At 43.6% G+C, this 24,415-nt stretch overlaps 2 protein-coding genes across 3 annotated transcripts; one reads left to right on the top strand and one right to left on the bottom strand.

The window, feature by feature from the left end:
- Nucleotides 1–102: 102 nt before the first annotated feature.
- On the top strand, nucleotides 103–12,681 carry nme7 (NME/NM23 family member 7). 2 transcript variants are annotated; one of them, XM_079158158.1, is made up of 12 exons: nucleotides 103–215; nucleotides 2,192–2,293; nucleotides 2,549–2,715; nucleotides 3,240–3,350; nucleotides 4,716–4,766; nucleotides 5,066–5,273; nucleotides 5,352–5,457; nucleotides 7,571–7,635; nucleotides 8,835–8,903; nucleotides 9,150–9,251; nucleotides 12,279–12,386; nucleotides 12,542–12,681. In XM_079158158.1, the coding sequence occupies exons 1-12, from the start codon at nucleotides 213–215 to the stop codon at nucleotides 12,572–12,574; spliced, it is 1,125 nt and encodes a 374-aa protein (XP_079014284.1). In that variant the 5' UTR covers nucleotides 103–212; the 3' UTR covers nucleotides 12,575–12,681. The 2 variants fall into 2 exon arrangements, with proteins under 2 accessions (XP_079014284.1, XP_079014283.1); XM_079158157.1 differs by having other exon boundaries at nucleotides 12,279–12,626.
- Nucleotides 12,682–13,363: 682 nt separating this feature from the next.
- Nucleotides 13,364–19,524, bottom strand: atp1b1a (ATPase Na+/K+ transporting subunit beta 1a). The gene is made up of 6 exons (XM_079158161.1): nucleotides 19,253–19,524; nucleotides 16,798–16,926; nucleotides 14,557–14,712; nucleotides 14,242–14,426; nucleotides 13,751–13,822; nucleotides 13,364–13,677 (listed from the first exon to the last, which is right to left on the bottom strand). Exons 1-6 carry the CDS (start codon nucleotides 19,344–19,346, stop codon nucleotides 13,420–13,422), a joined length of 894 nt encoding a protein of 297 aa, XP_079014287.1. The 5' UTR covers nucleotides 19,347–19,524; the 3' UTR covers nucleotides 13,364–13,419.
- Between the last annotated feature and the right edge of the window lie 4,891 nt (nucleotides 19,525–24,415).

Genomic DNA, 24,415 nt, shown 5'->3' with positions numbered 1-24,415 from the left:
AATTAATGAATTAAGGTGTTTTTGCTGGTAAATGTAGAAGTGCTCGTTTTCCTTCTTTATGAATGGACCCTGAACGCACCGTGGCTTGTCACGGTTACTATAGCAACGGAGCGTAGCCCGCAGATGGCTAACGGTAGCTTAGCTTAGCTTAGGTGAAAACTGTATCGGGACGTTTAACTATAACTAACGAGACTTTTGTTGATTTGTCCGAAATGGTGAGTTCATATTTCCTCGTTCAATACGTTTAACGCTCGATTTGGGCTAAAATGGGAGTTTGTTTGGTAACGTTTAGCGTAGCTAACACAAGCTAGCAGCTAGGCTAGCAGCTAGATTAGCATAACAGTTAGCGGTTAACGTCACAAACGGACCTCCCGTTAGCCATCAACTTTCAGACTCCATAACATTATTCTATTGATGTCGGCCAAATAAATTAACGAGCAACTTAAAGCCAGTTTTACAACCACAATAAATAACAGATAACTAAGCTAACTAAGCTAACTAGCTAATGTTAGCTGAGCATTGAGTAGCTAGCTTTAGCTACAGCTGTTTGTAACGTTCACGTACCAACCGTTAAATAAGCTTTAAATCAACATAACGAGTGTGTTGTGAGTCGTTAATGTTTTTGTACAGTATGTTATGCTAAGCTAGGTGGTTACACATTTAGTTATTTATTATAAAAATAATATAATGTATTGTGTTAAAGATGTAACTGTGTAATAATGTTAGTAGATAGAGTAGAGTCTATGTGTCTTTTTAGCCTTTTTACAAATATTTTAAAGCTTCACTAATGATGTGAATCTGTGTTTTTAGCCTCTCTGTGATCATCTCATCCACAGTCCCTCTGAGGCACATTTGTGATTTGTGATTTTGGGGCTCTGCAAAATAAAGTAAATTGAGTCTAATTGAATTCCACCGGTCTACACGTAGTGAGCTTTGATCTGGATCTGGTCCAATGTGGTCTAGATGTACAAAACCAAACAATACAACAGAAAAGCAGAGAAATCACCCTTTTTGTGTTTTCAACACACACACACACACAGACACACACACAGACACACACACACACACACAGACACACACACACACACACACACACAGACACACACACACACACACAGACACACACACACACACACACACACACACACACACACACACACACACACACTCAAACACACACACACTCAAACACACACACACACACACAGACACACACACACACACGCACGCACGCACGCACGCACGCACGCACGCACAGACACACACACGCACACACACACACACACACACACGCACACACACACACAGACACACACACACACGCACACACACACACACACAGACACACACACACACACACAGACACACACACACACACACAGACACACACACACACACACACACACACACACACACACACAGACACACACACACACACACAGACACACACACACACACACTCAAACACAAACACACAGACACACACACACACACACACACACACACACACACACACACACACACACACACACACACACTCAAACACACACACACACAGACACACACACACACACGCACGCACGCACGCACGCACGCACGCACGCACAGACACACACACGCACACACACACACACACACACACGCACACACACACACAGACACACACACACACACACGCACACACACACACACACAGACACACACACAGACACACACACACACAGACACACTCAAACACAAACACACAGACACACACACACACACACACACACAGACACACACACACACACACACACACACACACTCAAACACACACACACTCAAACACAAACACACACACACACACAGACACACGCACGCACACACGCACGCACGCACGCACGCACGCACGCACACACACACACACACGCACACACGCACACACACACACACACACGCACACACACACACAGACACACACACACACACACACACACACACACACACTCCACTTTTAAAGCCAAAGAAAGTAGGTTAAAGTAGAGCATCCTCATGGACACAGGAACAGGAGGATGAGAGGACTCTGGTTCCACGAGTATGAACTTAAAGGAACGTCTGATCAAACCTGACCTTCATTGATATGAACTCATGCTCAGTGTCCTCATTGTAAAACATTGTGGCTCCTTGTGTCCTCGTTCCTTGACTCCTTCAGGAGGACCGCTACGCCTTTCTCAGCGAGTGGTTCGACCCGACTGCAGGTCTCCTGCGGCGCTACCAACTGTTGTACTACCCCAAAGACAGCTCGGTGGAGATGGTGAGCACTGCAGCACTGAGCGGCGTCTTTCTGAGGCTCGTATAGTCGTGTTTGTCTTCACTCTCGACTCTTTACGCCCCGTGGAGCTGTGTGTAGTGACTGGTCTGTAAGCCTGAGTCAGATCAACAATACGAACACAACGTGCTCTTTGAATCAAATAGAATATCTTGTCATATTGTGAATATTAGTGTTTGTGTAAACTCAGTCAAAGATCTTTTTCACTTGAAGAAACTGCCGACGTGTTTTTATTCTCAGTTTGACGTTAAAAACCAGCGAACCTTCCTGAGGAGGACGACGTACGAGGAGCTCCATCAGGAGGATCTGTTCGTCGGGAACCGAGTGAACGTTTTCTCTCGACAGCTGAATCTGATCGAGTACGGAGATCAATACACGGCCAACAAGCTGGGCAGCAAGAAAGAGAGGTAGTTCAACCATGAGTACACATGAGTACACATGAGTACACAAACCACCCTCAGTCTGCTGTGAGGCTCATCATCTTCATGTTCCATCAGCATCACAGACGTCCTCACACTGTCCTCAGTGTTATAATATCAGATATAATATAAAGGAAATGTGTTGTATTATAGACTTAAACGTTTTCTGCATTTATTATCATAACTTAAAGGAATGTCATAGATTCTTACATGTCATTTATTGGATGTTCATAGATCTGTCGTTGCTCGATGACTCTGGTTGTGCTTTAATAACTATAATCTGTAAATGAGCACAGACACACAACAACACTCAGTAAAGTCGTTTCCTACTGAACAAAACCAGCTCGAGTCTCATCACCAACTGAAGATCAAAAAGACGCAAAGCAGTGATCACAATCTGATTTTATATTTAAATATATCTAAAGAGTCCACCACACTGAGGTGAGACACATCAAAGGGTTCATTCTGTATTCTTAGTGTTTCTGTTTCTCACTGATGATCCGTTTCTCCAGAACTCTGGCTCTGATAAAGCCAGACGTCGTCACCAAGATGGGAGACATGTTGGAGTCGATCTACTCCTCCAACCTGATGGTGACCAGAGCTAAGATGACCACGCTCACCTGGTGAGAAGGAGGCATCAGAACACGAGGCATCAGAACACAGAACACTAGGCTTTAGAACACAGAACACAAGGCTTTAGAACACAGAACACGAGGCAATAGAACACAGAACACGAGGCTTTAGAACACGAGGACTCAGGAGCTCCTTCCTTTCATCACTTCTTACTTGTATTGCTAGAGAACGCCTGTTGCAGCAGCTCCTCGTGTGGTTTCATTTCTTTCTTGAACCTTTTGTTCAGGCTGGTTTGGTCAGACAATTGACCGTAACGTTTTTCTGAAACTTTGCACTATTGTTTAGTTAACTACTAAACTAGTAAAGTAGTAAACTAGTAAACTAGTAAAGTAGTAAACTAGTAAAGTAGTAAACTAGTAAACTAGTAAAGTAGTAAACTAGTAAAATAGTAAAATAGTAAAGTAGTAAACTAGTAAAGTAGTAAACTAGTAAACTAGTAAACTAGTAAAGTAGTAAACTAGTAAACTAGTAAAGTAGTAAACTAGTAAAGTAGTTAACTACTAAACTAGTAAACTAGTAAACTAGTAAAGTAGTAAACTAGTAAAGTAGTTAACTACTAAACTAGTAAACTAGTAAACTAGTAAAGTAGTAAACTAGTAAAGTAGTTAACTACTAAACTAGTAAAGTAGTAAACTACTAAACTAGTAAAGTAGTAAACTACTGAACTAGTAAAGTAGTAAACTAGTAAAGTAGTAAACTACTAAACTAGTAAACTAGTGAAGTAGTAAACTAGTAAAGTAGTTAACTACTAAACTAGAAAACTAGTAAACTAGTAAAGTAGTAAAGTAGTAAACTAGTAAACTAGTAAAGTAGTAAAGTAGTAAAGTAGTAAACTAGTAAAGTAGTAAACTAGTAAAGTAGTTAACTACTAAACTAGTAAAGTAGTAAACTACTAAACTAGTAAAGTAGTAAACTACTGAACTAGTAAAGTAGTAAACTAGTAAAGTAGTAAACTACTAAACTAGTAAACTAGTGAAGTAGTAAACTAGTAAAGTAGTTAACTACTAAACTAGAAAACTAGTAAACTAGTAAAGTAGTAAAGTAGTAAAGTAGTAAACTAGTAAAGTAGTAAAGTAGTAAAGTAGTAAACTAGTGCTTCTGTTTCTGTTATAAAACACGTCCTCATTCTTATCTGATGAATAAATCCCTGCTGAGGTTCTAAGACTTCCTTCTGGAATCGTCGTGTTCTGGTATTTGTGGTGAAACATTGTTTTATTTTCATGAATCAGAACCTTCGACACCAAGTCCACGTGAACCTGAAGAAGTGGAGCTTTAGTTGGAGCTTCACAGAGAAACTGGTGAGATAAGGTGGCCACTCATTAACTCCACTCTTTACGGTTCCTCTCTCCTCACAGGAGGCAGGCGGCAGACTTTTATGTGGAACATCAGTCCAAGCCTTTCTTCAAGTGAGTGCCGGTCAATTATTAGCCGGCTGAGAGCCGACGGATCATTAACAGAACCACAGAGTCACACCAGACACTTTAACAGAACCACAGAGTTTAACAGAACCAGAGTCACATCAGAGACTTTAAACTGGACGTTCTCTGACTATGAGCTCAGTTTATTATGTGAAGCAACAGAAGACTTTCATTACAAATTATGAACTAAAATATAATAAAATAAAATAAACTGAAATAAAATAAAATAAACTGAACTGAACTGAACTGAACTAAAGTAAAATAACTCCACTAACATCTCGTTCCAGTACCCTGGTCCAGTTTGCGTCCTCGGGCCCTGTGGTGGCCCTGGAGCTGATGGGGGACGGGGCCGTGTCCATCTGGAGGAGGCTCCTGGGGCCCTCCGACTCCTCGGCGGCGAGGAAGGACGCGCCTCAGAGCGTCCGAGCTCGGTTCGGAACAGACGGCCTCAAGAACGTCGGCCACGGCTCCGACTCGCTCGCTGCCGCCGCCAGAGTAAGAACGTGGAATCAGCGCTTTATTGGTGTTGTGGTTTCTGCACCGTAACGTGTTTCATTCCGTCTCTTCCATCAGGAGCTGGAGTTCTTCTTCCCGTCCACCGTCGGCCGCGGTCCCTCCAACACGGCCACGTACTCAGACTGCACGTGCTGCATCATCAAACCTCACGCCGTATCAGAAGGTGCGGACCGCTCTCTGTCTGTGGAGGTCTTTATCACCGCGGGGGAACATTCCTCATCGGGCCGCTGGGTTTTTCCAAATCCCTAAATCTGATCCCTGGGGGGGGGGGCATGCCTCTGGAGCTGTGACCTGTGAAATGTGATCACAGAGAGCTGAAGGACTCGTTTGATCTGGAGAGCTTCTCCTCAGTCTGCTATCTGATCTGGAACCAGCTCACTCTCCCTCAAGTATCTGAGCTCTGTGTTCTGTTCTCTATTCTTAGCCTCACGAGTCCTCACTGTGGCTGTGAGGACTCTGCTTCTGTTACTTTAGCTTCATGACTGGAACACCTGAGATGGTGGTTAGCATCAGCATGTTAGCATTTAGCTCAAAGCAGAGCCAGCATTGCTGTAGTCTCCTTTTTAAAAACATCAGTGTTGATGGTAGATGTAGTCCATTGAAGCTGTGAATTACTCTGAGTTGTCTGGGCCTACATATACCAGCATGCATTGCACACTGTAGTAACAACACAAGTAGCATAACTAAAAGGACTGAGCAAGACCTTTCTCCCAGCAGGACATGTTGACCCCGTCAAAATAAAAGCCCTTCATGTTGTGCTGTAGGTGTGCCTGTGAGCCACACCTACGTGGAACGAAGCCATCGTTAATGTTGCTGCTGCTGTTCCTGCTGGGACAAGTCTAAATCTGTGCCGTGAGAACGTTCTATGAGAGGGTGACCCAGTGAAAGCTTCTTTGTTTGGCCGCAGGGCTGAATGAGTTTTTATACTGTTACACCACACCAATGATGAAATCGCTCTTATTTTCGTTAACGTCGATTAAAAACAAACTGTCACGACAGATTTTCATCCCAGCTCTCTCCTCGATGGTGAAGTACATTTCATTTAAAAATGTCTCGGTCTGTAACTTTATGAATCCAGCAGTTAGTCTGAGCCGTGGTGGTCTGATGGTCTTTGGTTCAACTGACATCATTTTAACAGCTGCTGTCGCCTTAAAGGAGCAACACACCAGATTGGGAGCATTGCCTCTCAATGGCTCTCAACATGGCGACAACTGAGCCGGTGGATCACAGCTAACGGTGCTAACAGGGCTAATGGTGCTTACAGGGCTAACGGTGCTAACAGGGCTAATGGTGCTAACAGGGCTAATGGTGCTAACAGGGCTAATGGTGCTAACAGGGCTAACGGTGCTAACAGGGCTAATGGTGCTAACAGGGCTAATGGTGCTAACAGGGCTAACGGTGCTAACAGGGCTAATGGTGCTAACAGGGCTAATGGTGCTAACAGGGCCGTCTGCAGGCTCAGGCTACGATCCACAGGCCAGTTTAAACAAAGCGTCCCAGAGTTCACCTGAGGAGCTCAGATCACAGTGAAGGTAGCTGAGGTCACAGCGAGGGCACAAGGAAGTAGTGAAGGAGCCGTTTCACTCCTCCGGCCTGTGAGCCAATCACAAGACGGCCTCGAGTCTTTCATTCATTCATGTTGCTTCATACAAAAACAAAATGGGTGTTAAACCTTTCACTCCACGAGGTCGACTGAAGTCTGAAAGACACCTGCTGAAACCTGCAGGAACCCTGTGTGTGTGTGTGTGTGTGTGTGTGTGTGTGTGTGTGTGTGTGTGTGTGTGTGTGTGTGTGTGTGTGTGTGTGTGTGTGTGTGTGTGTGTGTGTGTGTGTGCGTGCGTGCGTGCGTGCGTGCGTGCGTGCGTGCGTGCGTGCGTGCGTGCGTGCGTGCGTGCGTGTGTTAGGTAAGTAACCACCTCTGTGCCCCCCCCACCAGCTGTTGCTGTTGCTAGGAGACCCAGTTCTGGGCGCCTGGCAACAGAAGCTGCTCTACTCTGAGTGATTATCAGACTCTCTATCAGCGCTGTGATTGGCTGGAGTGTAATTCGGCCTCCAAAATGATCTTCAACACACACACTCACACACACACACACACACTTACACACTAAGAGAGAAATTCATCAGAGCAACACAGATGAGTGAATAACCTTCATCATCTTCTTCGTCTGTCTGAGGGTCATTAAGAGTCATGTGTAGATAACGTGTCAGCATGACGCCTCCTTCAGGAATAATCGTATTTAACAGATAATAAATGATGAAGAGTTGATGTGTTTCAGGTCTGACGGGGAAGATCCTGAACTCCATCTCAGAGGCTGGATTCAACATCTCAGCTCTGCAGATGGTACAGAACAACACGTCCTCTTCCTGTCCTCATGTCTCTGTCCTCATGTCTCGTGTCTCTGTCCTCGTGTCTCGTGTCTCTGTCCTCATGTCTCGTGTCTCTGTCCTCGTGTCTCTGTCCTTGTGTCTCTGTCCTCATGTCTCTGTCCTCATGTCTCGTGTCTCTGTCCTCGTGTCTCTGTCCTCGTGTCTCTGTCCTCATGTCTCATGTCTCTGTCCTCGTGTCTCTGTCCTCGTGTCTCTGTCCTCATGTCTCGTGTCTCTGTCCTTGTGTCTCTGTCCTCATGTCTCGTGTCTCTGTCCTCGTGTCTCTGTCCTCGTGTCTCTGTCCTCATGTCTCTGTCCTCGTGTCTCTGTCCTCGTGTCTCTGTCCTCGTGTCTCTGTCCTCATGTCTCTGTCCTCGTGTCTCTGTCCTCATGTCTCGTGTCTCTGTCCTTGTGTCTCGTGTCTCTGTCCTCATGTCTCGTGTCTCTGTCCTCGTGTCTCTGTCCTCGTGTCTCTGTCCTCATGTCTCGTGTCTCTGTCCTCGTGTCTCTGTCCTCGTGTCTCTGTCCTCATGTCTCATGTCTCTGTCCTCATGTCTCGTGTCTCTGTCCTCGTGTCTCTGTCCTCGTGTCTCTGTCCTCATGTCTCATGTCTCTGTCCTCGTGTCTCTGGCCTCGTGTCTCTGTCCTCGTGTCTCTGTCCTCATGTCTCGTGTCTCTGTCCTTGTGTCTCGTGTCTCTGTCCTCATGTCTCATGTCTCTGTCCTCGTGTCTCTGGCCTCGTGTCTCTGTCCTCGTGTCTCTGTCCTCGTGTCTCGTGTCTCTGCCCTCGTGTCTCTGTCCTCGTGTCTCTGTCCTCATGTCTCATGTCTCTGTCCTCGTGTCTCTGGCCTCGTGTCTCTGTCCTCGTGTCTCTGTCCTCGTGTCTCTGTCCTCGTGTCTCTGTCCTCGTGTCTCTGTCCTCGTGTCTCGTGTCTCTGTCCTCATGTCTCGTGTCTCTGTCCTCGTGTCACCACTATGTGTCCGTATTGACCGGCTGACCTCATTACCAGAGCTGACGGTGACCTCGTGTCTCTGTCCTCAGGACAGCGATCGATGGATCATGTTTCCTGCGTGTCGCCTCAGAGTTCTGATGTTATTTATGGGATGTAATAAACGCTGGTGTTTGTGTGATATTTACATTTCATTAATAAACATCATCTTTGCTCCTCTCAGTTCAATGTGGACCGGGCCAACGCAGAAGAGTTCTACGAGGTGTACCGAGGCGTGGTCAGCGAGTACCCTGTGAGTAGAGAACCCGTAGTTCTGTGAGTAGAGAACCCGTAGTTCTGTGAGTAGAGAACCCGTGGTTCTGTTGAGTAGAGAACCCGTGGTTCTGTGAGTAGAGAACACGTAGTTCTGTGAGTAGAGAACCCGTGGTTCTGTGAGTAGAGAACCCGTGGTTCTGTTGAGTAGAGAACCCGTGGTTCTGTGTTTGTTGCTCTGTGATGGTTCTCCTGTAACAGAGACGTGTGGTTCCTCTCCCTGCAGAACATGGTGACCGAGCTGTGCTCTGGACCCTGCATGGTTCTGGAGATCCACGGCACCGACGCCCCTCAGGCCTTCAGGAGGTTCTGTGGACCTGCCGACCCGGTGAGTCCTCTTTAGGTCCTTTAGAACATAGTTCTAAACTGGTCTGGCTGAGGGACCCACCATCACCCCTTACTGACAAGCCGCGACCCAAATCAAGGAAGATTTTCAGCTGAACACTTCTCTGCAGGCGTCGTGTAGCAGCTCATGTGGTCTCATGTAGTCTCATGTGGTCTCATGTGGTCTCATGTGTCTCATGTGGTCTCATGTAGTCTCATGTAGTCTCATGTGGTCTCATGTAGTCTCATGTGTCTCATGTAGTCTCATGTAGTCTCATGTGTCTCATGTAGTCTCATGTGTCTCATGTGGTCTCATGTGGTCTCATGTGTCTCATGTAGTCTCATGTGTCTCATGTAGTCTCATGTGTCTCATGTGGTCTCATGTGGTCTCATGTGTCTCATGTAGTCTCATGTGGTCTCGTGTAGTCTCATGTGTCTCATGTAGTCTCATGTGTCTCATGTGGTCTCATGTGGTCTCATGTGTCTCATGTAGTCTCATGTGGTCTCGTGTAGTCTCATGTGTCTCATGTAGTCTCATGTGGTCTCATGTGGTCTCATGTAGTCTCATGTGTCTCATGTAGTCTCATGTGTCTCATGTGGTCTCATGTGGTCTCATGTGTCTCATGTAGTCTCATGTGGTCTCATGTAGTCTCATGTAGTCTCATGTGTCTCATGTAGTCTCATGTGGTCTCGTGTAGTCTTGTGTGTCTCATGTAGTCTTGTGTGTCTCATGTGGTCTCGTGTGTCTCATGTGGTCTCATGTAGTCTCATGTGGTCTCATGTGGTCTCATGTGGTCTCATGTAGTCTCATGTGTCTCATGTAGACTCATGTGGTCTCATGTAGTCTCATGTGGTCTCATGTAGTCTCATGTGGTCTCGTGGTCTCATGTAGTCTCATGTGGTCTCATGTAGTCTCATGTGGTCTCATGTAGTCTCATGTAGTCTCATGTGTCTCATGTGTGTCATGTAGTCTCATGTAGTCTCATGTGGTCTCATGTGGTCTCATGTGGTCTCATGTGGTCTCATGTAGTCTCATGTTGTCTCATGTGTCTCAACATGTATCTCATGTATCAACACCAAATACTGCAGTGTGAATAACAGTGTGGATAACGGTGTGAATAACAGTGTGAATAACAGTGTGAATAACAGTGTGAATAACAGTGTGAATAACAGTGTGGATAACAGTGTGAATAACGGTGTGGATAACGGTGTGGATAACAGTGTGAATAACGGTGTGGATAACAGTGTGAATAACGGTGTGAATAACAGTGTGGATAACAGTGTGAATAACAGTGTGGATAACAGTGTGGATAACAGTGTGAATAACAGTGTGGATAACAGTGTGGATAACAGTGTGAATAACAGTGTGGATAACGGTGTGAATAACGGTGTGAATAACAGTGTGGATAACGGTGTGAATAACAGTGTGGATAACAGTGTGGATAACAGTGTGAATAACAGTGTGGATAACAGTGTGGATAACAGTGTGAATAACAGTGTGAATAACAGTGTGAATAACAGTGTGGATAACAGTGTGGATAACAGTGTGAATAACAGTGTGGATAACAGTGTGGATAACAGTGTGAATAACGGTGTGGATAACAGTGTGGATAACAGTGTGAATAACAGTGTGGATAACAGTGTGAATAACGGTGTGAATAACAGTGTGGATAACGGTGTGAATAACGGTGTGGATAACGGTGTGGATAACAGTGTGGATAACAGTGTGAATAACAGTGTGAATAACAGTGTGAATAACAGTGGCCCAGAATCACGGCTTTAGAAGATCCACTAATGTGGTGAAAAATGGATTCGTCCTCTTTTTAAATTGAGTTTTTAACACAAAATATGTTAATTTGTATACATATTAACAAATAAAATAAACTTTATTTATACAACACCTTTTAGACAAGAAATGCAGCTCAGACTGCTCGACAATAAAGTAAAATAGATTTAGTTCATGTTAAATAAAACACACTTAATAAAATATCATATAAAGAAATTTAAATATTTAAATAGATTGAATACGTAGAATGCATAACATAAGATGGAAAATAACTGATTATTATTAATAATAGTAATAATACTAATACAAATAATAATACTAATAGTAATAATAATAATAGTAATAATAATAATAATAATAATAGTAGTAATAGTAATAATGATAATAAAAATAGTAATAATAATAGTAATAGTAATAATAATACTAATTGTAATAATATTAAAATCAGGACCCATATTTGCACATAATATACGGATTGTACTGTATTTATTTTTAGCTTCATTTGAGACGTTTTCAAGCTGAACGACTTCTCGTGTTCACTTTATATTTGTTAAAGGCGTCTGAGGTCAGAGGTCAAGACACACACACACACACACACACACCTCAACACACTGCAGGTCTGTCTCAGATGACCCAAAGTTCCCAGGGTCCCTGAACCTATCAGCACCACCGATCAATAGAACCAGGAGTCTCTGATGACCATGGAGCCTGTTGAGGTTCAGCTGGTCTCTGATCAGTTTTAGCTAAAGTATCACATGACAGTCCCGTTCTATATTCAGCACATGAGCGCTATGTGTTCTATATTCAGAGTGAATTAATCATTCTCATGGGGGGGGGGGTCAAAGAGCCCAGTTTGGCCTTGAGAGGGGGTCAAAATACTTCAGATAAAACTACAGAGTAGTTTGAGAACAGAACCTGCTGGTGGTCCGTCTCACTTCCTGTCTGCAGGTCACATGATCAGCTGCTGAGTCATCACAGAACAGGATGTTCAGAAGTCCATCTGAATGTGTCATCACATTCACTTCCATGTTTATCATCCGGATAAGGAAGTACTCTGAGCCTCTACTGCAGTACAAGTACTAGTACCACACTGTGGTACTAGTATTCAATGCAGAAAAATATCAAAATAGTTTATAATTGATACTGCTTTATAACGAAGTATCACATTTGATAAACTATGTTTAGTGTGTAGAATGAAGCGGTCAGATGAAGGTATTTTAAAGTGGAGGAACCATGTTTCCACAGGAAGTCTCCAGACACCTCCGCCCCTCGTCTCTGCGCGCGCTGTACGGAAGAGACAAAGTGAAGAACGCCGTCCACGTCACTGACCTCCCCGAGGACGGCGTGCTGGAGGTGAGTGGGCTTCGCCCGATCCTCAGAAGGACACGCCCCCTAACCTCTGACCCCACGAAACAACGACGTCACTGTGAGAAGCAGCGTGACCCGAGTCGGACAGAAGAAGCTTCTGTTCAACACGTGACTGAACTTGAACTCGTTTCTGTTCTCAGGTTCAGTATTTCTTCAAGATTCTGGACGGATGACAAACACACAGGAAGCTGCAGAAGAAGACGTGACAGATGACTCATGTTTCTGTTTATTGTTTCAGCCTTATGCAGATTAAATAAAGTGTTTGATCTTCAACATTGAACACACCGACTAAACACGTCATTACACGGGAAACGCTTCCGATGTCCTCAACGAACATTTTTTTTTTTTTTGACCAGCGACTTTGGTTTTTTTTGATTCATACATTACACTTTGAAAAAAATGTACAACTGCATAAATATAAAATTCTTCCACCATGAAAATGGTTAAAACATTCAATAGTAAGTTGCATCACGTCGTGTGATGTCTCCAGCAGAAACAGATCAGAGTTGGAGATGACCCACAAAGCTCTACACTACCAGTTAAGAAGGAACAGAAGAAGAACGCTTCCATGGAGTCAGTCAGAGGGTCAGAGTACCATGCTAGTATTCAGTTAGAGCACATTAACACACACACACACACACACACACACACACACACCTTGGACCACTGAAGCGGACATAAGACGGATCACAACAGGACTCTGAGAACACCTTCAGGATGAAACACTGAGGACACAAAGAGCTACACGTCAGTAGTGGAGTTACAGTAATAATGAACACATGGCTCGAGGAATATTCTCATGTACAATAGAATAAATATTTGCTATTGCTACTCTTGTATTTTACATTCTAACCCTGGACACACACACACACACACACACACACACACACGGAGAAGCTAGTGTAAAGCACACAGATTAAGTGTAGGTCCTGTATATGATGAATGTTCAAAGACTAGTGGTGTTTATCTCAACTCTTTTATTCTCTCTACAATGTGTCGGTGTCAAAGTGAGAGACGGTCACGAGCTGATGGTGAACTTGACGTCGAAGCGTCCCTGGTAGCGGTCCTTCTCGCTGTAGCCGATGTTGCCTCCGAACACTTTGCACTCGATGCGGAGCTCCGTGTCCAGGGTCAGGTTGGTGAAGTGGATGGCCACCAGCGGCTGCAGGTACTGGGGGTGCAGCAGCTTGCCGTAGTACGGGTAGTACTGCAGAGGGAAGCCTTCGCCCAGACCAAAGTACTTGATCTCTCCGATCTTGCTCGCGTCCTCGTCTCTCTGAGGAACACCAACAGAGGGTTTAAACTCAACATCTCCTCACCGTGGTAACAGCGGAGAGGGCGGGACCTACCTTGTTCTTGCAGAAGATGGGGATCAGGTTGGGCTGAACGGACACTGGGAGAGACTGGTTGTCGATCGGAGCCTGAAACCAGAGAGAGAACATCCCGAGTGTGAGGTCACGTGGTTTCCCATGATGCAACGTGTTCATTCACAACAGCAGCAAACATCAGCGCGTATAAACAGCACAGTTCTGATGAGTAATTCAGTAACAATCAGGAGTAAACAACTGGTTTAAGGTTCAAAATCAATGCAGCAGAACCAGAGATGTCCTCTTTTATTACACTATCTGCTGCCTACATTACCCACAATGCAGCTGTAACCGCCACCAGTGTTATGCTAGTGTTAGCTTCAAGGGACCAAGTGAATGCATGTAAATGAGGCTACTTTCATAATGTGACATATTCTAACGTTCAAAGAGCCATGGTGTGAAGATTAAATCAGAAACGGTTGACTCCAGACGTGATTCAAGATCTCCAGATGATTTGTGTTTGTTGGACCGACCATTGGCTTGAAGTTGACGATCCTGTTGAGTTTGACGATGATGCACGGCTTCCCGTCCTTGAAGCCGTAGTTCGGGTCGCTGACTCCGTCGCAGCCCTGGAGCAGAGACCGGCGGAAGCGACACGCCTTCCTCTGGCCCAGGTCTGTGTCCATGCTGCCTCGGTCCTTGTAGGTCATAGGAGAGCCTGAGGACAGCGAATAATAATAAGATAATAATCAGGGATCAATACAGCAGCCGCTCTGTGATTGGCTCATACAGCAGCCGCTCTGTGATTGGCTCATACAGCAGCCGCTCTGTGATTGGCTCATACTGACCTCCACAGTCCTCAAACTTCATCTGGTCGGCCTGCCGTTCGTCGTCGTACTTTATGAGGAAGTCATCCACGGCCTCCACGTACTTCTCGTAAGAAGTAGGATCAGACACTTTGTACGAGATCTCAGATTTCAATGAACGCGGCGTGTGAGACAGACCTGAAGACACAAACACGGGTTAAATAAAAAGGAAAATATGGATTCTGAAAAAAAAAAGTTAAAATGTTCAAAATGAAAGTTTTATTAATTAAATAAAGTAAACTATTGACTGTCAGAGTTCAGCGTTTTTAATAATAAAGATAAAGTAAAGTTAAAGTGTGTCTGCATTGAGGTGAATCACATCAGACTCTAAACACACTGAGGTCTTTATGAGTCTTTATGGATTCATGTCTCTGTACTTTTCCACAGACGTAGAGCTCGAGGCCTTGTTGAGGCGTGGCATGAACACAGAGCTCAGAGGAAACCTTTCTCTTTTTTCTCCCAGCAGCCTCTCTGTTCGATCGTTGTGTTTGTTGCTGTAGTTGTGAGCGTGTTGTTGTGTGAGCAGCACCCCTCCCCCACTCTCTCACAATGGAAACTTTTAGAGTGAGAGGAGGGCTAAGCTAACTACTGTTGCTTCCTTTATCTAGAGCTAACTACTGCTGCTTCCTTTATCTAGAGCTAACTACTGCTGCTTCCTTTATCTAGAGCTAACTACTGCTGCTTCCTTTATCTAGAGCTAACTACTGCTGCTTCCTTTATCTAGAGCTAACTACTGCTGCTTCCTTTATCTAGAGCTAACTACTGCTGCTTCCTTTATCTAGAGCTAACTACTGCTGCTTCCTTTATCTAGAGCTAACTACTACTGCTTCCTTTATCTAGAGCTAACTACTGCTGCTTCCTTTATCTAGAGCTAACTACTGCTGCTTCCTTTATCTAGAGCTAACTACTACTGCTGCTTCCTTTATCTAGAGCTAACTACTACTGCTGCTGCTTCCTTTATCTAGAGCTAACTACTGCTGCTTCCTTTATCTAGAGCTAACTACTACTACTGCTGCTTCCTTTATCTAGAGCTAACTACTACTACTGCTGCTTCCTTTATCTAGAGCTAACTACTGCTGCTTCCTTTATCTAGAGCTAACTACTGCTGCTTCCTTTATCTAGAGCTAACTACTGCTGCTTCCTTTATCTAGAGCTAACTACTACTGCTGCTGCTTCCTTTATCTAGAGCTAACTACTGCTGCTTCCTTTATCTAGAGCTAACTACTGCTGCTTCCTTTATCTAGAGCTAACTACTGCTGCTTCCTTTATCTAGAGCTAACTACTGCTGCTGCTTCCTTTATCTAGAGCTAACTACTGCTGCTTCCTTTATCTAGAGCTAACTACTGCTGCTTCCTTTATCTAGAGCTAACTACTACTGCTGCTTCCTTTATCTAGAGCTAACTACTACTGCTGCTTCCTTTATCTAGAGCTAACTACTGCTGCTTCCTTTATCTAGAGCTAACTACTACTACTGCTGCTTCCTTTATCTAGAGCTAACTACTGCTGCTTCCTTTATCTAGAGCTAACTACTGCTGCTTCCTTTATCTAGAGCTAACTACTGCTGCTGCTTCCTTTATCTAGAGCTAACTACTGCTGCTTCCTTTATCTAGAGCTAACTACTGCTGCTTCCTTTATCTAGAGCTAACTACTGCTGCTTCCTTTATCTAGAGCTAACTACTGCTGCTTCCTTTATCTAGAGCTAACTACTGCTGCTGCTTCCTTTATCTAGAGCTAACTACTGCTGCTTCCTTTATCTAGAGCTAACTACTGCTGCTTCCTTTATCTAGAGCTAACTACTGCTGCTTCCTTTATCTAGAGCTAACTACTACTGCTGCTTCCTTTATCTAGAGCTAACTACTACTGCTGCTTCCTTTATCTAGAGCTAACTACTACTACTGCTGCTTCCTTTATCTAGAGCTAACTACTACTGCTGCTTCCTTTATCTAGAGCTAACTACTACTGCTGCTTCCTTTATCTAGAGCTAACAGAACCGGGTCCATGAACGTTCTGCTGAATGTTCAACATGTGTCGAGCACTTCTGGCCCGTTTCAGGCGCTCAGAATGAGACCGTTTGATTATTCACAGATTAGGATTTTTTCCTGCAGAAAAACAAGCTTAGAGGTCTGAGCTGAGACCGAGTGGTTCTAGTGACTAACACCACCACAGCTCACAGGGGGACAAAATGGCTGAAGCTGATCTGAGGTCAGGAGGACAGTCTCTTACCTGGCGGGGCCACCCGGTCCTGGTAGGTGGGTTTGTAGTTACTGAGCGTGAGCAGCAGAGCCTGGATGGTCCCGATGAAGATCCCGGCCAAGCATCCGTAGAAGATCACGTAGAACAGGAAGATCTTCACTGCAGAGCAAACCACGGGGTTACTATCATCATAATTCATGTTTCTATCATTTATGAAGAAAACATGCTGGACATTCACACATACGTTCATTCATTCGTTAAAGAGTGAATGAAGAAGCAGCAGAGGTTTTAAACATGAACATGAAGCTGTAGGTTGGTCATTAAAGGGTGAAACGCAAGACATTTTACAACAGTGACTCCATGGAGGGTTTTATCAACCTAATTTAAAATTGACTCCAATTATTCTACAACGCTGGAGGCCAACCGGATGAGTCACAGACACCCCCCCCCCCACTAACAACAGGTGGGACATGAAAACACCGTCCTCGTCTCTAGTTCGTCTAAAGATAAAGAGTGTTTCTGTAACACGACACAATCTACACGTTCTAGTCTCTAAACCATCTTCACTAACCAACAGCACCTCTGGGACTCATTTACAATGTGCAACATGTGTTTTGAATAAATGGAAATGTACGCTTCTGGCCTTGAAATCTAGAATTCTTTTTTTTTGGGGGGGGGGGGGGTTCCTGTAAACCGACAGACTTCCTCCTCGTGTGTTCACTGTTGTTGTTGTGGAACCTTCCCAACATGTCCTCCCATTGCCAGTCCAACGGTGTGAGTGTGGAACCAGTTTGGTGGGTTGAGAACCGGTTGTACTCCACGTGTGTGGTCTCGTTTCTAACCGTTTTTAATGTGTGGAGACACACCGTCCTGGTTTTCATATTCCAACATGGCTGCTGCAGGCCTCCTGTGTGACGCACCTGTTGTGGGGGAAACTACACGCGGTGTGTTCTAACGCTGCAGGTTTCTTTATGATGATGCTCTGCAGAAGGCTTTCCTCTCATGTGTGTTCCAGCACTGATCTCTGGTCTGTTAACAGCACATGATGGAGCGTTAACGGTGTTAAAGCTCTACAGGACTCACTGGATCATGTGAGACCAACACAACATAAATATGTGGGAGGACAGACAGTCAGACAGACAGGAGCACCTCCCCCACCAGACGCTGCTGCATGGCGGCTCTGCGGCACATTCATCAAGTGGTGGAGGACAGACACCTGTCTGTCTGTCTGTCCATTTCAAACAGAAACACCTTCTTCTTCTATTAAAGGTCCGTTTCAGCAACTCAAGGACACACCGACCTGTTGCTTTCCACAGAGCAACGTCGCCCTCTTTTTAGTTGGTGCGACACATCACCCCCCCCCCCCCCCCCACACACACACACACACACACACACACCCAGTCAGCCTGTAGTAGTAGATGCAGTATAAGTACACGAGGAGAAGTATTACTACACTAATCACATGTTTCAGCTCCTGTAACTTAGAACTATAAACCGTGTTGCCATGGAGACACACGTGCTACCAGAGAACCGTTGAGTCCTCTGGAGAATAAACGGCCGAAAATCACGTCGTTAGGTTCGGAGGTGTGTGTGTGTGTGTGTGTGTGTGTGTGTGTGTGTGTGTGTGTGTGGGGGGGGGGGGGGGGCTCTGGAGACTCGTGAGTCGTGATCAGCTCCGTGTTACCGGGCAGCGTCTAGAGCGCAATCCGACGTGATTTACACCGTTTATAACGAGATAAACGGTTTACCGGGAGCTTAACGTGGGGCTGAGTGATCCCATCAAAATGAACCTTAAAGTAGTGAACACGAGTATTAATGAGCATTAAAGGAGCCACATGAACATCATTACTGTGAGGAGAACACGTCCTCTGGTTCTCCTCTAGTCACCGGGAGACTAGAACACAGAACACAGACCTTTAGACCAGTAAGAGAACAACTTAGACCACCCAGAAGAACAACTTTCTCCCATTGGGGTCTACGGGAGAGTCCGGGTCTACGGGAGAGTCCCGGGCCCACCGTGGTCCGTCCTTCAGCGTGACCTTTTCATAAAGGACGTGTATTAATGATTAATGGATCAAATGATCCAGACTACGCCTTCAGGAATCATTTACTATTAACCGTTAAAGCAAAGAGTCACAACTCTTTACGAGCTTAAATCTGAACAAAAACTGTGATTTACAGCGCGAGTTAATTGCGTTTTAAAACCTCCAATTAGCTTTATTTGTACCTACATTCGACCTGTAACGCGTGGAAGCTAAAACTCGTTCGCGCGTGTCGTGTTATTTACTGAGATTTAAACAAAGAACAACTTCTTCTTCTTCGTCGCCTCCATTGAAAAGCGGAGTCACGACGCAGCATGTCGGATATCTAACAGGTGCTGTTAGTTCACACAGGAAACACACTTCTTCTTTAACCTCCATCTTCGTTTCTCTGACTTTGTGCCTCCATGAAGGTATAAAATATAAAAGGTGAATAAAAGACTTACACCAACTGATCCCGGTTCGTCCCAGAAACTCCTTCTTCTCTGAATTCCACACAAATGTCCTCCAGCCGCCGTCGCTGTCCTTGTTCGCCGACATTGTCGGTTGACGTGATTTAACGGTTTTAACGGTTTTAAACGGTTCCAACGGTTAGTTCGTTGTGTAGCTCAGCTTGTTAACTTATCCCCGACAGGAAACGCGAAAGGACAGCTTCGTACCGGACTCCTCTAATACACCCGCACACAGTAAATGTATGTCTCAGAGACACACCGGCTCCGCCTGTAAAAACTCCTGTAATAAGTTATACCCCGCGAAGAGGGAGGGCTGAGCTCAGCCAATCCCGAGCCAGCCTCTGCCTCTGCGTAAGCGGGAAAACGAAGGAGGGGTGTAGGGGGAGGGGTTGCTCCTCTAGCTGAAACTACAGACACGAAAAAGATAAAATGGCCAACAGTTACAGACATGCCGGTGTCATGGAAACCACTGCGGTCCCTCGAGTCTCTCAAACGGTAATGTGGATCAATGTTATAAATATGTTATAAATGTACAACACTGTTCGTATTAAAGTGGATATCTTTATTACTATTGAACTGTCAATTTAATTTGGTCAGCAGCACTTTAATTTAGGCTAACTATTTCTACTGTTAATCCATGACTTTTAGCTAACTATTTCAACCGTTTATCCATTATTGCTAACTATTTCTACTGGTTTATTATTTGCCTACTTTTAGCTAAGTATTTCAACCATTTATCAATTAACGTTATAGTTAGCTTACTATTTCAACCGATCCACTACTCGTAGCTAACTGCAGAGTACGAACCCCCTGAGGTACAAGTAGTGTGACCCTGTTGGGAATCACAGTCTGAATCCAACAGTTGGTTTTTGCCGGCTGTACATACAGCCCCACTTGTTTGTAAAGTACTTTAACTCTAAATGAACTTATTTTAAACCCTGTCAGGTCATATTGTTAGCTAGCAGTTAGCTAGTTTCAGCCATTACAGCGGGCTGAGATGTTACAATTGAGTTTGATCGGTCAACGTTTACTTAGACACAATGGAGATATCAACGTCTACAGTCAAGAAAACTGCCCTCAAATTGAGAGTGTAGGCTGTAAGCTGTAGGTGATTTCAACATATTGATTTCAACATTTGACCGATGGGGAAAACACATTGCTGAGAACATAAACCACGTGAAAGGTCTCTGAAATGTGTCGTATGAGAGTACTAAGCTGGAGAAGCTTGTTTGTTTGTCAGCATTAACAGACAAACTACCGTCCCGGTGTGAATGAAACCTGTTGACAGCACATCACACTTCAGGGTGGAGCTGGATCACACATCATGAGCCCCTCTTTGTTTATTCATGTTGTGAGTTAGAACTTTTAAGAAGTGTCTCCTCTCTGCTGCTTCATGTCAACAGAGATAAGATAAGAAAATCCTCTATTGGTCCCACAACAGGAAACGTTGTGTTGCAGCAGCCAACGGGACCAGACATCAAGATATGATGGAAATAAAAGAGTTCAAAGGAAAGAGACAAAGTGAAGCGGCTGACTTCATATTGCTGCACATTGGAAATGTGAAATACTGATATAAGTTTTTCTTTTGTTCTGTACTTGTCACCACGAGCAGAACAAGCATGATTTTAATATGAATGTTGTGATTATCATAAAGAAAGTTAAAGACAGAACAGAACAAGTTGATCCTGTAACTGTGTTCATGCTCAGAGGAGGTTTGTGGAGAACATCCGTGTGCTGCTACGCTACGCTAACAGCGTCCTTGTTAAGCTGTGATAGGATCAGTGGAGGCGACGCCCAGTGAGAGCTAACTGGTCTCCTTCGTGTCATGAACTCACCGCCCTGAGTTATGAAGATGAGAAACTCTGAAGGAAGTGAAGAAGAGCTGATGTTTAGAGACAGATGTTCTCTCTTCATGTAGAAGCTTTATCTCTGTGAAGATGATCCTCTGAAACTTCTGATGTTTCCTCCACGAGCTGCTTCTTCATCTCTCCTCTGACTCATGAAGACAAATACTCATCATATCATATGTCCAGGACCCCTTCATAATAAATAACAACAACAACAAGAGCATTAAAACATACAATAATAAATAATAAGAACAACAACAAGAGCAATAAAACACACAATAATAATAAATAATAACAACAACAAGAGCAATAAAACATACAATAATAATAAATAATAACAACAACAAGAGCATTAAAACATACAATAATAAATAATAACAACAACAAGAGCAATAAAACATACAATAATAATAAATAATAACAACAACAACAAGAGCAATTAAACATACAATAATAATAAATAATAACAACAACAAGAGCAATAAAACATACAATAATAAATAATAACAACAAGAGCAATAATACATACAATAATAATAACAAAAACTGTAATAAATAATAAATAATAAAAACAACAGTAATAATAGAAAATAAAAACACTATAATAATAATAAAAACAGTAGTTTTCTTACTAACATACATAAAAGCACAAGCTGTCACCACTGTCAGACAAAAACAACACACATATTTATATATGTGTGTATGTATATATATACACACAGTATATGATGCCACAGGTATAACGTCATAAAGGTGAGACAGTGATGACTCTCTTAAATGATCAAATGCACACACAACAAAAATGACTGTTGTTGATCTTTTTAATAACAAAACACATAAACTCAGTACAGTTTAAGAAGTGAGAAGTTGTTACTATAATTAATAATGATATAATATAGGTAATATAATAATGTAGTTGTTGTAAAGCAGATCTTCAGACTGAAGCAGCAGCTCTGCTCTCAATCCTCCATCATTAGAATAAAAGGTGGTGAACTTGTTTTCATCCTTTCACACCATCATAAGTAAACAATGTGATAGACTCCTGTAGAGCGCTGTTGATTCTGCAGCGATAACACAGCGGCCCTCTGTTGACAGAGATGGAGGCTCTGCCAAGACGACCGGGAGGTGCAGCATTCTGAGCCGGGCTGTGGACGGGTCTGGTATGCGGAGAAGTGATCCGGACTTCAGCTCGTCAACAACAGTGAGTCTGTGCGGCCGGACGGACAGTCGGTTAAAGTCACGGTGCTGCTGGTTCTCCTGTTCAAACAAACACACTTTATGAGGAGCTCGTTAGCAAACAGCAGCAGATAGCATCGTTAGCGTCATTTAGAGTCCTCTCACCACCACAGCCTCACTCTCACAACTCACCGTCAGTGTCGACTGTTATTATGACGAAGGACAAAGACCTCAAATATCACGTGACACTAAACAAATACAACGCTTTCAACAAACTTAACTACATCATGGAAAGTTCTTCCACACGATTACTTTAAGCATTAAGCAGTTATGTTGAATCAACTTAAATACTGTCAAATCAGTTCAACCAGACTTATTAAGTTAAGTCTAATCCTAATAAATAAGTTGATCCAACACACACACAGACACGCACAGACACGCACACACCACACTCACACACACACCATGCACACACACACCACACACACAGACATACACACACCACGCACACACATACACACATCACCTACACACACACACCACACGCACATGCACACACACCACACACACGTGCGCACACACACACACACACCACCTACACACACACCACACACACGCGCGCACACACACACACACACACACCATCTACACACACACACCACACGCACACACACCACACACACACACGCACACACTCACACACACACTCATTATAATATAATTATACCTAAAACATGTTTCAGTTACGTTAAGTTCATTTTTCATCTAATTTCACAACTTGAGTTTAAAATGTTGTTTTTCCATCATGTTGAGTCAGTGTGAATAAATTAAATAACTATCGGGATATATTTTAATGGTGAATAAAGGTGGTCACCAGTTTTTATTCTATTATAAATAACCTGCATGAAAACTGACCGGTTCAACTTTAAACTTTAAAATATGCTTCAAAATTAAAGAAACCTGAGAAGTAGAAACTGATTTGAGTCATTTGAATAACTGAAAAACAACTCAGAGTGAGACTGATGACCACTTCTCTGTGAGGATTACGTTACATGAACATGTTCCACTTATTCCATTAAATGACATCCAGACTGGAGATAATTGTATGAAACAGGAAACAGAACACTCAACCAAAGTGTTCCTCTCTTCTTTTAGAGAACAAGCGCTCTAACAGGGAATCAACTTTGTTTATATATTGTTCCACGGAAATCAATTTATATATTGATACATTTACATACATATATGCATCAATATATATATATATGAGTATATATATTTTAGCTAAGTACTCAGCTAAAAAAAACAAATTGTAATTCATGTAGCTACAAACATAACAGTGTCTGTCTGTTGGCAACAGCAACATAGTTAATGTTTTAATAGGTTTTAACAATAAAATCTTATTTTTTGCGACAAACAGGACAGGATTCAGGACAACTACTCGTAATTCAGGCAGCCGGTGAACAGGAAGTGACCATATCTGGACTGAGGAGGAGTGACGTAGAGACGCCGTATACGTCTCTGGTAGAGACCTGTCAATCACTGTGTAGCCCCGCCCCTAAAGCATCCCCTGCTTTATGGTCTGTGTGACTCTAAATGGACCATCATTTACTAAATGAACATCATGCTGTATTGAAGAAGACTTGAAACTAGAGATTGAGACCATAAACTCATGTTTACAATGTTTACTGAGGTAATAAATCAAGAGAGAAGTAGAGTCATTTTCTCATAGACTTCTATACAACCAGAGGAGTCGCCCCCTGGTGGACACTAGAGAGAATGCAGCTTTAACACGTGAAGCTTTGAAGAACTTTAAAGAACCGGAGGTTGCCACCAACCAAACAAGGGGAACTTCTGCACTTAGCCTCGACAGAAGTGGTACTAAAAAAAGAACAAGTTACTATCCAAAACTTGTACTAATGAAAAAAAACAAAAAAGATTGAGTCGAGTTGAGCAGAGTGCCATGCAGTGGAAATGTGTTCTTGGACTTCCATATTAATTGCTGAGTGTCGGTGGTGCTGATCCACTGGAGTTTGCTTTGGCAGGCCGACGTTCTGGGATCCGTCAGAGAAGTTGAGTTATTGGACTGTTCTGGTTCTCCAAGTAATACTAATACAATTGTATCAATATCAGAATA

The sequence above is a fragment of the Pholis gunnellus genome, assembly GCF_910591455.1.
Source record: "Pholis gunnellus genome assembly, chromosome: 4".
Taxonomy (NCBI): Eukaryota; Metazoa; Chordata; class Actinopteri; order Perciformes; family Pholidae; genus Pholis; species Pholis gunnellus.
This window is presented reverse-complemented; position numbering and strand designations above follow the sequence as displayed.